This window comes from Crotalus tigris, unplaced genomic scaffold, assembly GCF_016545835.1.
Source record: "Crotalus tigris isolate CLP2741 ecotype Arizona unplaced genomic scaffold, ASM1654583v1 scf7180000021611.299338, whole genome shotgun sequence".
NCBI classification, from domain to species: Eukaryota; Metazoa; Chordata; class Lepidosauria; order Squamata; family Viperidae; genus Crotalus; species Crotalus tigris.
The window spans coordinates 145,001-160,249 of NW_024098591.1; the positions used below are offsets into that span (position 1 = coordinate 145,001).

General features: G+C 46.3%; 1 protein-coding gene across 1 annotated transcript in view; it reads left to right on the forward strand.

Moving 5' to 3' along the window:
- Nucleotides 1-14,479, forward strand: part of LOC120296842 (unconventional myosin-Ig-like) — a 50,616-nt gene extending 36,137 nt beyond the window's left edge. The window contains exons 20-22 of the mRNA XM_039318870.1: nucleotides 920-1,033; nucleotides 2,717-2,871; nucleotides 12,898-14,479. Of these exons, the coding sequence (XP_039174804.1) occupies nucleotides 920-1,033; nucleotides 2,717-2,871; nucleotides 12,898-13,054 (426 nt within the window). The 3' untranslated portion in view covers nucleotides 13,055-14,479. The remainder of the gene's footprint in view (nucleotides 1-919; nucleotides 1,034-2,716; nucleotides 2,872-12,897) is intronic.
- Nucleotides 14,480-15,249: the final 770 nt, after the last annotated feature.

The window sequence follows — 15,249 nt, forward strand, 5'->3', positions numbered from 1 at the left end:
ACCGCTCTATCCCTGGAGGTCTCTATGATACTATCCCCAATTAGAAGCAGGGCCTCCACAGATGTGGCGTCGCCAGGCCCTTTCAGCCAGCTTGAGAAGACCACTCTATCCCTGCAGGCCTCTATGATACTATCCCCAATTAGAAGCATGGCCTCCACAGATGTGGCATTGCCAGGTCCTTCCGCCAGTTTGAGAAGACCTCTCTATCCCTGGAGGTCTCTATGATACAATTCCCAGCGTGCACCAATTAGAAGCATGGCTTCCACAGGTGTGGCATTGCCAGGTCCTTCTGCCAGTTCGAGAAGACCTCTCTATCCCTGGAGGTCTCTATGATACTATCCCCAATTAGAAGCAGGGCCTCCACAGGTGTGGCATTGCCAGGTCCTTCAGCCAGTTCAAGAAGACCTCTCTATCCCTGGAAGTCTCTATGATACTATCCCCAATTAGAAGCAGGGCCTCCACAGATGTGGCGTTGCCAGGTCCTTTCAGCCAGCTCGAGAAGACCTCTCTATCCTTGGAGGTCTCTATGATACTGTCCCCAATTAGAAGCAGGGCCTCCACAGATGGGGCATCGCCAGCTCGAGAAGACCGCTCTATCCCTGGAGGTCTCTATGATACTATCCCCAATTAGAAGCAGGGCCTTCACAGATGTGGCGTCGCCAGGTCCTTCCACCAGTTCGAGAAGACCGCTCTATCCCTGGAGGCCTCTATGATAGCACCCCCACCACGCCAGCTAACAGCCCGAAGCTGGTTCAGTTGTAAGCAGGAAGCCTCCTATGGGATCCGCCTGGCCCCCACCCGTAGACCTCTGGGGCCGAAACGGGTGGGCTGCCCCCCTATTTCTGGATCTGGGGGTGGGCGGGTCTTCTTCTCGAGGGGGGGTGGGCCTTTCGTGACCTTCTAACCCCTACCGCCATAGGTCAACCGTTGCAACAAACGGACGGATCGAGCCCTCCTGATCACTGACCAGCACCTCTGCAAGCTGGACCCCCGGAAGCAATACCGGGTCAAGAAAGCCATTGCACTGAGCAAGGTAAGGAGGGTGTGTGGGGGTCTCCTGATTTGGGGGGGGGGTCTGCATTAGAGCAGAAGGAGCTTCCAGGATTCAGGAGGTGGCAGCTGCAGAGAGGAAGCAGGCTAAGGAAGCTTCCTTCCCAGCTTTGACGGATTGGACGGATGACGTTCCCTAGCCAGTTCAGAGAGCACCAGGGACCCCACAGTGCTTTCCTCCTCCTCCTCCTCCTCCTCCTTCTCTCTCTCTCTCTCTTTCTTTCCCTTTCTCTCCAAACTTTCCTTCCTTCTAGCACTGATGCTATTACCCAGTTGGGTCATGAAACATCTGCAGAAAAAAACCCAAGCTCAGACAACACCCAGGACCTCACAGTCCTTCCTCCTCCTCCTCCTCCTCCTCCTCCTCCTCTTCCTTCTCTCTCTCTCTCTCTCTCTCTTTCCCTTTCTCTCCAAACTTTCCTTCCTTCTAGCACTGATGCTATTACCTAGTTGGGTCATGAAACGTCTGCAGGAAAACCCCCAAGCTCAGACAACACCCAGGACCTCACAGTCCTTCCACCTCCTCCTTCTCTCTCTTTCTCTTTCTCTCTCTCTCTCTCTCTCTTTCTCTCCAAACCTTCCTTCCTTCTGTCACTGATGACATTACCTAGTTGGGTCATGAAATGTCTGCAAGGCAACCCCCATGCTCAGACAACACCCACGACCCCACAGTTCTTCTTCTTCTTCTCCTCCTCCTCCTCCTAGATTTGTTGATATTCCCTAGTTGGGTCCTTCCCCCCCCCCCGTCTCTCTTTCTTTCCCTTTCTCTCCAAACTCTCCTTCCTTCTAGCACTGATGCTCTCACCTAATTGAGTCATGAAACATGTGCAAGAAAACCAACCAACTCAGAGAGCACCTAGGACCCCACAATCCTTCCTCCTCCTCCCCTCCTCCTCCTTCTCCGATTGATTCCCATAAAGCTGCCGCTCTGAAGCTTGTCCTTCGCACTTGGGATCCATGGAGGGACAAATAGATAGATAGATAGATAGATAGATAGATAGATAGATAGATAGATAGATAGATAGATAGATAGATAGATAGATAGATAGATAGATAGATAGATAGATAGATAATTTTTTCTGAGGTTTTCGCGGGTGTTTGTATGTAGGTCTTTGGTTATTTGGGTTTTCTTCCGTGTCAAATTGGAAGTGTCTTGGCGACGTTTTGACGAAGTCCCATTTGTCATCTTCAGGCTGGTGTTTTCAGCTTCGGGCTTCTAGGAGCAATGTGTGATCGTAGCTGTTTCTTCCTTTTAACTGCCAGTGGGGGTATGAACAACAATGCAGCTCACCATCTCAAATCCCCCTGCAACTCAGACTAACCCGAGCACAACAAAGCCCCCACCCAAACAGGAACACTCCCCCATCCAATCAGAGCACAGCCAAGCCCTAACCAATCAGAACACATCTCCACCCAATCAGAACACAGCCAAGCTCCCACCCAATCAGTTCATACCCCCACTGGCAGTTAAAAGGAAGAAACAGCTACGATCACACATTGCTCCTCGAAGCACGAAGCCGAAAACACCAGCCTGAAGATGACGAATGGGACTTGGTCAAAACGTCGCCAAGACACTTCCAATTTGACGCAGGAGAAAACCCGAATAACCAAAGACCTACATATATATATATAATTCCATTTTCATGACGCTCCTTCGCCCCGCCAGGTGTCCGGGCTGAGTGTCACCAGTGGAGAGGACCAGCTGGTGGTCTTCCACCTGGAGAAGCAGAAGGCCCTCGTGGTCTGTCTCCATCGCATGCAGCCGGCCAACGAGAACCGGGCCGGGGAGCTGGTGGGGGTGCTGGTGGACCACTTCCGAAGGTGGGTGATACGCCCCTCTCTCTCTCTCTCAACAGCAGCTGGTATGGGTGGGTCCTCGACTTACAGCCAGGAATGGGGGCCCGGCGTTTCCGTTGCTAAGCGGGAACACTCGTAAAGGGAGTTGGGCTCCATTTCGTGACCTTCCTTGTCATCCGTCCGTCCGCCCTTTGTCATGGTTCTGACAGACAGAGGGGAATCAAGCAGGACTCCAGGGCTGTCTGTCTGTCTTTTATCTAATCCGTCTGTCCATCCGTCCGTCCATCCATCCATCCATCTCTCTCTCTCTCTCTCTCTCTTTCTATCTATCTATCTTTGTCTATCTGTCTGCCTGTCTTTATCTATCTATCTATCTATCTATCTATCTATCTATCTATCTATCTATCTATCCATCATCCATCCATCTATCTCTATCCATCTTTTATCTAATCCATCCATCCGTCTCTATCTATCTATCTATCTATCTATCTATCTATCTTTATCTATCTATTTTCTATCTATCTATCTATCTATGTGTCTTCTATCTATCTATCTATCTATCTATCTATCTATCTATCTATCTATCTATCTATCTATCTATCTATCTATATCTATCTATCTATCTATCTATCTATCTATCTATCATCCATCTATATCTATCTATCTATCTATCTATCTATCTCCATCTATCTATCTATCTATCTATCTATCTATCTATCTATCTATCTATCTATCATATCTATCTATCTATCTATCTATCTATCTATCTCTATCTATCTATCTATCTATCTATCATCCATCCATATCTATCTATCTATCTATCTATCTATCATCTATCCATTTTTATCATTCATCCATCCATATCTATCTATCTATCTATCTATCTATCTATCTATCTATCTATCTATCTATCATCTATCCATTTTTATCATTCATCCATCCATATCTATCTATCTATCTATCTATCTATCTATCTATCATCCATCCATATCTATCTATCTATCTATCTATCTATCTATCTATCTATCTATCTATCTATCTATCTATCTATCATCCATCCATATCTATCTATCTATCTATCTATCTATCTATCTATCTATCCATCTTTTATCTAATCCATCCATATCTATCTATCTATCTATCTATCTATCTATCTATCTATCTATCATCCATCCATTTTTATCATCCATCCATCCATATCTACCTATCTATCTATCATCCATCCATATCTATCTATCTATCTATCTATCTATCTATCTATCTATCTATCTATCTATCTATCCATCTTTTATCTAATCCATCCATATCTATCTATCTATCTATCTATCTATCTATCTATCTATCTATCTATCTATCTATCTATCTATCTATCTATCTATCATCCATCCATATCTATCTATCTATCTATCTATCTATCTATCTATCTATCTATCTATCTATCTATCTATCTATCTATCTCTATCTATCCTCTCTCTCTCTCTCTATCTATCTCTATCATCTATCTATCTATCTATCTATCTATCTATCTATCTATCTATCTATCTATCTATCTATCTATTTATCTATCTATCTGTCTGTCTATCCATTCGGCCTCTTTTCCCACAATCCTAGACAAAAACACCCATCTCTCCACCCTTCAACCTGGCAACCAGCATCCCAGGTCCATCCTTCACGGCGCGCCCACGGCAAAGCTGACAAGATGGCGTGGGGGGCGGGGACAATGGCACCCGTCGCCCTGGTGTCTTCCGCGGGCCTAAGACCCCGGTTCCAGTGCCGTCGTCCCTTTGAACGGTCACAAATACCGACCGTCGTAAGCCGAGGACTTACCTAGATGTTTTTTTCCGCTGTGGTCCCCCTCTGGGAACATCTGCAGCCATGTTTAAACCTCCCATTCAATTAACCTAGTTTCTGGGTTAACGGTTGCAAGAAGGAGCTACGGGGCCAGGGAGAGACATTAGACCAGAAAATCAAATGGAATAAAACCTTATTTTTAGAGCAGCTGCTCTAATTCCGGGTCCATTTTGGGGACGGGCTGATCATCCCTATAAAAATCAAATGTTTTAACCCCGGAGACCGTTTCTATCAACCGTTTCTATCTGGAGAATTTTCGTTGTTAAGCGAATCAAGGCGTCGCTCTGTGAATCCAGCTTTCCCCCGCACCGACGTTAGAAGTAGTCAACCAATCGGAATAGAGCGGGAAGGGACCCTGGGAGGTCATCTAGTCCAACCCGCTGCTCAAGCAGGAGCCCCTTACAGAATCATAGAATGACGGAGCTGGGAGGGTCCTTAGAGGTCATCCAGTCCAGCCCCCTGCTCAAGACGGAGACCATTACAGAATCCTAGAACAGAGTTGGAAGGGACCTCGGAGGTCATCTAGTCCAACCCCCTGCTCAGGCAGGAAACCTAATAATAATAATAATAATAATAATAATAATAATAATAATAATAATAATAATGTTGGAAGGGACCTTGGAGGTCATGCAGTCCAACCCCCTGCTCAGGCCGGAAACCCAATAACAACAACAACAACAACAATAATAATAAAGTTGGAAGGGACCTTGGAGTCATCTAGTCCAACCCCCTGCTCAGGCAGGAAACCCAATAATAATAACAACAACAACAATAACAACAACAGCAACAACAATAATAATAATAATAATAATAAAGTTGGAAGGGACCTTGGAGGTCATCTAGTCCAACCCCCTGCTCAGGCAGGAAACCCTCGACCGTTTTGGACAAATGGCTGTCCAGTCTCTTCTTCAAAACTTCCAATGTTGGCAGAACTAGAACTCACCATTTCCTGGTGATGGGCTGAACGTCACCCAGTCGGCCTTCATGGATTGGAACTCGCCCTCTCCTGGTGTATGGCTCAAACTCACCCAACTGGCTTCCAGGCCTAAGGCGGGATTCGAACTCGCCACCTGGAACTCACTGCCCAGTTTCATGCTTCAGGCAGGACTAGCACTCCCCCCTGCCTGCCGTCGGGCCGGAACGTTTGCGCCTGGACCAAATTGGACTTCAACGGTAAAAATGAATCCCACAAATGATCCAATTAATGGGTAATCTTGAAATATCCCACTTGACTAGGGATTGGTGCTTTCCGTTCCGAACGAAAGGACGAGAAGCCTCGTTGCCACAAACACACCACCCACAAACACACACACGCTGTTCCGCTTGTGCCGTGAAACGGTGCGATGTCAACGCGCGAGACTCGAAGCCAGAACTCGGTGAAATCCTAAATCTCTTTATTTAGACTTGCGTTGGCACTTCCGAAGTTCTGAGTGTGCGGCGGAGCGCGTGCAAAGCGGATTGTGTTAGCAGAAAGTGAAAAAGACTCTCTAGCTTTGTGGTGCGGTTTTTTCCCCCCCCCCTCCGGCGCCACAACAAGTGTCGAAATTAATAGCCTGTCAACACAAGGGATCTTGTCTTCCGATTGCTCGTTGTGTTCATGGACGCGTTCTGCAGCCCTTCTACCTATCTATCCTACATCGTGGCTGTTACAATCCCTACATTGTCTGTTCTAGATTGTATTGTCTCTTTTCAATGGTGTGTAAATGTCTCTGTAAATGTGTCCGTGGATGGCTGCTTTGTCTGAGGGCCAGGCTTCCAAGCTTTCTTGAATATTTTTTGACTGTTTGTCCTACATAGCAGCTGTTACAAACCCTACATGTTCTGTTCTAGATTGTATTGTCTCTTTTCAATGGTGTGTAAACGTTGTTTATCTGTATATACGTCCGTGGATGGCTGCTTTGTCTGAGTGCCAGGCTTCCAGATGTTCTTGAATATTTTTCAACTGTTTGTCCTACATAGCAGCTGTTACAAACCCTACATGGTCTGTTCTAGATTGTATTGTCTCTTTTCAATGGTGTGTAAACGTTGTTTATCTGTATATACGTCCATGGATGGCTGCTTTGTCTGAGTGCCAGGCTTCCAGGAATTCTCGAATGTTTTTTGACTGTTTGTCCTACATAGCAGCTGTTACAAACCTTACATGGTCTGTTCTAGATTGTATTGTCTCTTTTCAATGGTGTGTAAACATTGTTTATCTGTATATATGTCCATGGATGGCTGCTTTGTCTGAGTGCCAGGCTTCCAGGCGTTCTCGAATATTTTTCGACTGTTTGTCCTACATAGCAGCTGTTACAAACCCTACATTGTCTGTTCTAGATTGTATTGTCTCTTTTCAATGGTGTGTAAACGTTGTTTATCTGTATATACGTCCATGGATGGCTGCTTTGTCTGAGTGCCAGGCTTCCAGGAATTCTCTAATGTTTTTCAACTTGGTTTGGGCAAGATGCTCACAGTTTTGCGGCTTCTCCTACATAGCAGCTGTTCCAGTTTTTATTGTTTCATTTCAGTGGCGTGTAAACGTTAGTTATATCTATGTGTCCTTTGAGGGCTAATTTGTCTGAGTGCATTGCCTGCTCTCTATTTTATTGTCTCTTTTCAAGGGTGTGTAAATGTTATTTATCTCTTATGTGTCCGGTGATGGCTGCTTTGTCTGAATGCCAGGCTTCCAGGAATTCCAGTCTCTTTCCAACAGTGTGTAAACATTATTTCTCTCTTTGTGTCCAGTGATGGCTGCTTGGTCTAAGTGCCAGGCTTCCAGGAGTTGTGTAATGTTTTTCAACTTGGTTTGGTCAAGATGCTCACAGTTTTGCTGTTAAAACTACGGTTGATTTTATCCACATGTTGTGCAATGAAGGAGTTTTCATTGTGACTTCTGACTGGTAGTCGACATTCCTGGACATTAATTGGTGTTCATGGATGTGTTCTACTAGTCTTCTACTTGTTTTTCCTACATAGTAGTTGTTTTAGCCCCTACATTTTCTGTTCCAGATATTATTCTCTCTTTTCAATGGCATGTAAACATTAGTTATATCTATGTGTCCTTTGATGGCTAATTTGTCTGAGTGCATTGTCTGTTCTATATTTTATTGTTTCTCTTCAAGGGTGTGTAAATATTATTTATCTGTACGTGTCCATTGATGGCTGCTCTATGTGTCCTTTGATGACTAATTTGTCTGAGTGCATTGTCTGTTCTATATTTCATTGTCTCTTTTCAATGGTGTGTAATCATTAGTTATATCTATGTGTTCTTTGATGGCTAATTTGTCTGAATGCATTGTCTGTTTTATATTTTATTGTCTCTCTTCAAGGGTGTGTAAATGTTATTTATCTGTACGTGTCCGTTGATGGCTGCTCTATGTGTTCTTTGATGGCTAATTTGTCTTAAGTGCATTGTCTGTTCTATATTTTATTGTCTCTCTTCAAGGGTGTGTAAATGTTATTTATCTGTAGGTGTCTGTTGATGGCTGCTCTATGTGTCCTTTGATGGCTAATTTGTCTTGAGTGCATTGTCTGTTCCATATTTTATTGTCTCTCTTCAAGCGTGTGTAAATCTTATTTATCTGTAGGTGTCCGTTGATGCCTGCTCTATGTGTCCTTTGTTGTGACTTCTGACTGCTAGTCGGCATTCCTGGACGTTAATTGGTGTTCCTGGATGTGTTCTGCTATTCTTCTACCTGTTTGTCCTACATAGTGGCTATTACAGTCCCTACATTGTCTGTTCTAGATTTTATTGTCCCTCTTCAAGGGTGTGTAAACATTATTTAATCTCTTTGTGTCTGGTGATGGCTGCTTTGTCTGAATGCCAGGCTTCCAGGAATTCCAGTCTCTTTTCAACAGTGTGTAAACATTATTTATCTCCTTGTGTCCGGTGATGGCTGCATTGTAATTCCAGTATCTTTTCAACAGTGTGAAACATTATTTAATCTCTTTGTGTCCGGTGATGGCTGCTTCGTCTGAATGCCAGTCTTCCAGGAATTCCAATCTCTTTTCAACCAGGTGTAAACATTATTTATCGCTTTGTATCCATTGATGGCTGCATTGTAATTCCAGTATCTTTTCAGCGGGGTGTAAACATTATTATCTCTTTGTGTCCGGTGATGGCTACTTCGTCCGAATGCCAGCCTTCCAGGAATTCCAGTATCTTTTCAACGGGGTGTAAACATTATTATCTCTTTGTGTCTGGTGATGGCTGCTTTGTCTGAATGCCAGCCTTCCAGGAATTCCAGTCTCTTTTCAACGGTGTGAAACATTATTTATCTCTTTGTGTCCGGTGATGGCTGCTTTGTAATTCCTGTCGATTTTCAAGGGTGTGTAAACATTATTTAATCTCTTTGTGTCCGGTGATGGCTGCTTCGTCTGAATGCCAGGCTTCCAGGAATTCCCGTCTCTTTTCAAGGGTGTGTAAACATTATTTAATCTCTGTGTGTCCGGTGATGGCTGCTTCGTCTGAATGCCAGGCTTCCAGGAATTCCCGTCTCTTTTCAAGGGTGTGTAAACATTATTTAATCTCTGTGTGTCCGGTGATGGCTGCTTCGTCTGAATGCCAGGCTTCCAGGAATTCCCGTCTTTTTTCAAGGGTGTGTAAACATTATTATCTCTTTGTGTCCGGTGATGGCTGCTTTGTAATTCCTGTCGATTTTCAAGGGTGTGTAAACATTATTTAATCTCTTTGTGTCCGGTGATGGCTGCTTCGTCTGAATGCCAGGCTTCCAGGAATTCCAGTATCTTTTCAACGGGGTGTAAACATTATTATCTCTTTGTGTCCGGTGATGGCTGCTTTGTCTGAATGCCAGCCTTCCAGGAATTCCAGTCTCTTTTCAACGGTGTGAAACATTATTTATCTCTTTGTGTCCTGTGATGGCTGCTTTGTAATTCCTGTCGATTTTCAAGGGTGTGTAAACATTATTTAATCTCTTTGTGTCCGGTGATGGCTGCTTCGTCTGAATGCCAGGCTTCCAGGAATTCCCGTCTCTTTTCAAGGGTGTGTAAACATTATTTATCTCTTTGTGCCCGGTGATGGCTGCTTTGTAATTCCAGTATCTTTTCAACGGGGTGTAAACATTATTTAATCTCTGTGTGTCCGGTGATGGCTGCTTCGTCTGAATGCCAGGCTTCCAGGAATTCCCGTCTTTTTTCAAGGGTGTGTAAACATTATTTATCTCTTTGTGCCCGGTGATGGCTGCCTCGTCTGAATGCCAGGCTTCCAGGAATTGTTTAGCAGTTTTGGACGGGTCTAGGAGGCTCGTCGTTTGTGAGTTCAAACCGTGAAACATGGAATAACAGGGCAGGAACGAACACACGGAGCTATCCCGTCTTCCTCCAGTTTCGGAGTTCGCAGTTGCATCTTGCTCCATCTCTCTTCTCGCACAGCTGGAGGAGATGCTGTCCCACTTTTGATAAATGTGAGAAATCTCTATTTTAGAATGTTGCTAAGTAACTACTGGAAAGTTCACGAGCAGCTCAGCTTCAGAAAAGAAAGAGAGAGAGAGAAAGAGCAGGGAGGGAGGAGAGGGGGGGGAAACGAAACGGCGAGGAGAAAGAGGAAGAATATTGCCGGGCGATGGGTGAGCAGGAAAGGTGGATTTTTTTAATTTTCCTTCTGGAAAAAAAAATCTTTGCAAATGGACCTTGGCGCAATCAGAGCATGGAAACCGAGAAGAGCTGAGTTTCCTTGGCGGAGGAAGGTGGGGGCGGAGACAGCTTCCATCATCCACAGCCTTCCTGGGCCGTGTTGCTGGGATAATGAGGGGGGTCATCCGACATATTCTGGGGGATTCTGGGAGTTGAAGTCCTCCCCTCTTAAAGCATGCCTGCTGGGGGATTCTGGGAGTGGAAATCCCCCCTATTAAAGCATGCCGGCTGGAGGATTCTGGGAGTTGATGTCCTCCCCTCTTAAAGTATGCCGGCTGGGAGATTCTGGGAGTTGAAGTCCATCTCTTTTAAAGCATGCCAGCTGGGGGATTCTGGGAGTTGAAGTCCTCCCTTCTTAAAGCATGTTGGATGGGGGATTCTGGGAGTGGAAATCCCCTCTCTTAAAGCATGCCGACTGGGGGATTCTGGGAGTGGAAATCCCGCCCTCATAAATCATGCTGGCTGGGGGATTCTGGGAGTTGATGTCCTTCCCTCTTAAAGCATGCCGGCTGGGGGATTCTGGGAATGGAAGTCCCACCCCTCTTAAAGCATGTTGGATGTGGAAATCCCCCATTAAAGCATGCTGGCTGGGGGATTCTGGGAGTTGCGCTTCATCCCTCTTAAAGCATGCTGGCTGGGGGATTCTGGGAGTGGAAGTCCTCCTCTCTTAAAGCATGCCGGCTGGGGATTCTGGGAGTTGAAGTCCCCCCCTCTTAAAGCATGCCTGCTGGGGGATTCTGGGAGTTGAAGTCCCCCCCTCTTAAAGCATGCCTGCTGGGGGATTCTGGGAGTGGAAGTCCTCCCCCCTTAAGATGCCTAAGCGTGGGAATCAGTGGCGTTTGCCGCTCTGAGGAATGTCGTAAAACCAAAAAAAAAAGGTCGTAAGATCAGGTCCAAATTGCCAGGCGCTGTTATGATTGTCAGTCGGGGGAGTCTGTTCACGCTTCCGGACACCATCTTGACTTTTTTGACCTCCCTCGCGCGAAGGCCGCGGCGCGCCTCTATTCTTCGGCTTCTGTCTGACCAGAACGGAGCGGGAAGCGGCCTCGAATGAGTCAAGGTTTTGCCGACGAGGCTCCCGACAGTGCGGGAAGCGAGGGGTTTTCAGACCCGTTGAATTTAATTTGGCTTTTTTGGGGGAGTCGTCTGGAGGGGCAGGTAAAACTGTGGCGAAAGGAAAAGGGAAGGAAAAGGACGGGAAGGAAGGGAAAGAAGGAAAGAAAAGAAAGAAGGAAAAAAAAACAGAGAATTCATAAGGGCAGCCCTCGACTTACAACCTCGACGGAGCCCCAATTTTCTCTTTTTAAGTGAGACGTTGGTTCCGTCCCCTTTGCCCCATTTTACGACTGGGCTTGTCACCTTTCTCAAGAAAATCCCTGCCGTTCTTAAGCGAGTCCCGGGGCTGTGAAGCGAATCCTGCTATCCCCCCCCCGTTGACTTTGCTCGTCGGAAAGTCGCCGAAGCGGACAAAAACGGAACCCCGCCACGCGGCGACCGTCCTGACTGCGCGCCGGTCACCCGAAGCGTCCGAATTCAGTATCCCGGGACCGCAGGTTGTTAAGTGTGAACAACGGTCCAAAAATTGCCTTTTTCCCCCCCCGCAGCAGCGCGGTTTTCATTTCGATCACTAAACGAATCGTCGTAAGTCCGAGGACGATCAGTGGGGTGGGAATAAAACCTGAATTTTTTTTTTTTTGACCTTCAATCGCCGGTTTCTCGTTTCGCAAACCGGATTCTGTCGTTTGTCCTGGTTTGGTTTGGTTTGGTTTCATTCTGTTTTGTTTTGCTTTTGCTCGTGGTCCTGCCGGGAAAGTTGCGGTACTAAGGATGCTTTGGTTGCCATGACACTCACCTAGCACCCAGTTGCCATGGTGACGGTGGGCCAGGAAGAGACGGACAGCATGGTGAGGCTAAGATTAGACCTGGATGAAATACTTGGCTCTGTTTCGTGGGGGGGGGGGGAGACGAAGGATTCTGGGTCGGCCAATAGGACGAGAAAGGTCAGTGTGACGGCCTGATGGCCGTCAAGATGGTCCTGACTTACGACGATTCGTTTAGTGACCGTTCAAAGCTGCAACGGCTGTGAAAAAGGGGACTTAGGGCTGTTTTTCACACTTACGACCGTGGGAGCATCGCCGTGGCCATGGGATCAGAATTAAAGCATGCCGGCTGGGGGATTCTGGGAGTGGAAGTCCAGCCCTCTTAAAGCATGCAGGCTAGGGGATTCTGGGAGTTGAAATCCAGCCCTTAGAGCATGCCAGCTAGGGGATTCTGGGAAAGTATGCCAGCTGGAGGATTCTGGGAATCAAAGTCCTCCCATCTTAAAGCACGCTGATTGAGGGATTCTGGGAGTGGAAGTCCTCCCCTCTTAAAGCATGCCGGCTGGGGGATTCTGGGTGTCGAAGTCTTGATCTAGACATCCCAAGCTGCACTAATGCAGGATTTCTGGCTTAGTAAACCTGACTTTTCAATAAACCATGATTCAAATAAACCATAGTTTGTGCATTTTCTCCCACTGGGTTACCCTCTGGCTCATTTTTCAAACCCTTCTTTTATCTCTCTTGGCAGGCTCAAGCAAGACCTCCACGTCACGGTGGCCGACCGCATCCCGCTTAGCCAAAACAGCCGGAAGCGCTTAGTGACGGTGGAGACCCGCGCCGACGTGACCCTGCCGGATTTCGGCAAAACCCGGGATGGCTTCGTTCTGTACTGGCCACGGAGCTGATGACCCGGGGACCATGATGATTCTCTAAGAGCCTTCCGCTTGAGCAGGGGGTTGGACTAGATGACCTCCAGGGTCCCTTCCAACTTTGTTATTCTAGGATTCTGGGAGAGTCTCCCGCTTGAACAGGGGGTTGGACTAGATGACCTCCGGGATCCCTTCCAACGCTGTTATTAAGGATCTCCCGCTTGAGCAGGGGGCTGGACTGGATGACCTCCAGGGTCTCTTCAAACTTTGTTATTCTACGATTCTGTAAGAGTCTCCTGCTTGAGCAGGGGGTTGGACTAGATGACCTTCTGGGCCCCTGCCAACTCTGTTATTAAATATATCCTACTTGAGCAGGGGGTTGGACTAGATGACCTCCAAGGTCCCTTCCTAATTTGTTAGTTCATAAGGATCTCCCACTTGAGCAGCGGGTTGGACTAGATGACCTCCTGGATCCCTTCCAACTTTGTTATTCTAGGATTCTGTAAGAGTCTCCCATTTGAGCAGGGGGTTGGACTAGATGACCTTCTGGGTCCCTGCCAACTCTGTTATTAAATATATCCTGCCTGAGCAGGGGGTTGGACTAGATGACCTCCAGGGTCCCTTCCAACTGTGTTATTCTATGATTCTGTAAGGGCCTTCTGCTTGAGCAGGGGGTTGGACTAGATGACCTCCAGGGTCCCTTTCAACTTTGTTATTCTAGGATTCGGGGAGAGTCCCCCCCTTTGAGCAGGGGGTTGGACTAGATGACCTTCTGGGTCCCTGCCAACTCTGTTATTAAATATATCCTGCTTGAGCAGGGGGTTGGATTAGATGACCTCCAGGGTCCCTTCCACCTCTGTTATTCCATAAGGATCTCCCGCTTGAGCAGGGGAGTAGACTAGATGACCTCCAAGGTCCACAGAGACGTAGAGATCTGGGTCTTCAACCCACCCATCCCTGAATCTCTGAAAGGGCTGGATGAATGAATGAATTCAATTAATTCAACCTTGATTTTATTCTGCACTGAATTCGACTCTCAGCACCCCCCCATCACTTCCCTTCCTGGAACCTCCCCTATTTTTCCGGCCTCTTTTTTTTTTTTTCCCGACCCAAACCCCGAAAAAAGAATCCAACAATTTTGTCGTGTTTCAAATTGTCAATCTTAAAGAAACGAGATTGCTGGTCTCCAGAACGAGAGAGAAAGAGAAAAAAATGCGACTTTTTTAAAAACATCAAGTCTCGGTGAGTTCCACCTTCCACAATGGGAAGAACTTTTTTTTTTTTTTTTTGTAAAAAAACCCCATAGTCTTTTGGGGTGTCATTGCAGTCGTCGCAGTTGTGAGTCTCGTTGTGTGTCCGGATTTATTGTCCCCAACGAGGATAATAAAGAGTTGCTTCTACGATTCGAATTTTACACAGGATTCCGAACAAATCGAGGGATTTTTTTTTTTTTCTGGGGGGGAAAAATAAAAAAGTCCAGAAAATGCAGTTCAATCCTTGGAAAATTCATCAATAAATTCATCAACTAATCATCAATGAATTAATTATTCACCGGCTGTTTTGTTCTCGGTTGCAGGAAAAAAAAAAAGATAAAATCTGCCATTTTTCAGGCAGAAAATTCAGTTGTTTTTTTTTACAATTACAAACGAAACGGAGAAATCGTGGAGAAATAATCCAGAATAAATAGAATAAATAACATAATTTTCAGCATGCAGTATCTTTGGAGAGGATTATCTACAAATGGGTGGGAGAAAAATCGAAACACAGAGCAGCTGGGTGGGAGAAAAATAGAAATACAGGCAGTCCTCGAACTTACGACCATTTCGTTTAGCGACCGTTCAAAGTGACGGCGGCCCTGAAAAAAAGGGACTTAACGCCATCGCAACATCCAGGGTTCACGTGATTAAAATTCAGACAGCTTGGCAAGCGACTCGTATTTACGACGGTCGCAACATCCCGGGTTCACGTGATCCAAATTTAGACACTGGGCAAGCGACTTGTATTTACGACGGTCGCAGCGTCCTGGGGTCACGTGACTGCACTTTTGAGACCTTCGGATCAGCAAAGCCAAAGGGTGGGTGCTCCCATCCCTGGAAGTTTCTAAGAAGAAACCAGCATGAGCAGGGGGCTGGACTAGATGACCTCCAAGGTCCCTTCCAACTTAACAACTGCCTCAAGAAAGGTCATCAAATGGGGCGAAAGACACTTGACAAAGGTCTCAGCGATGGAAC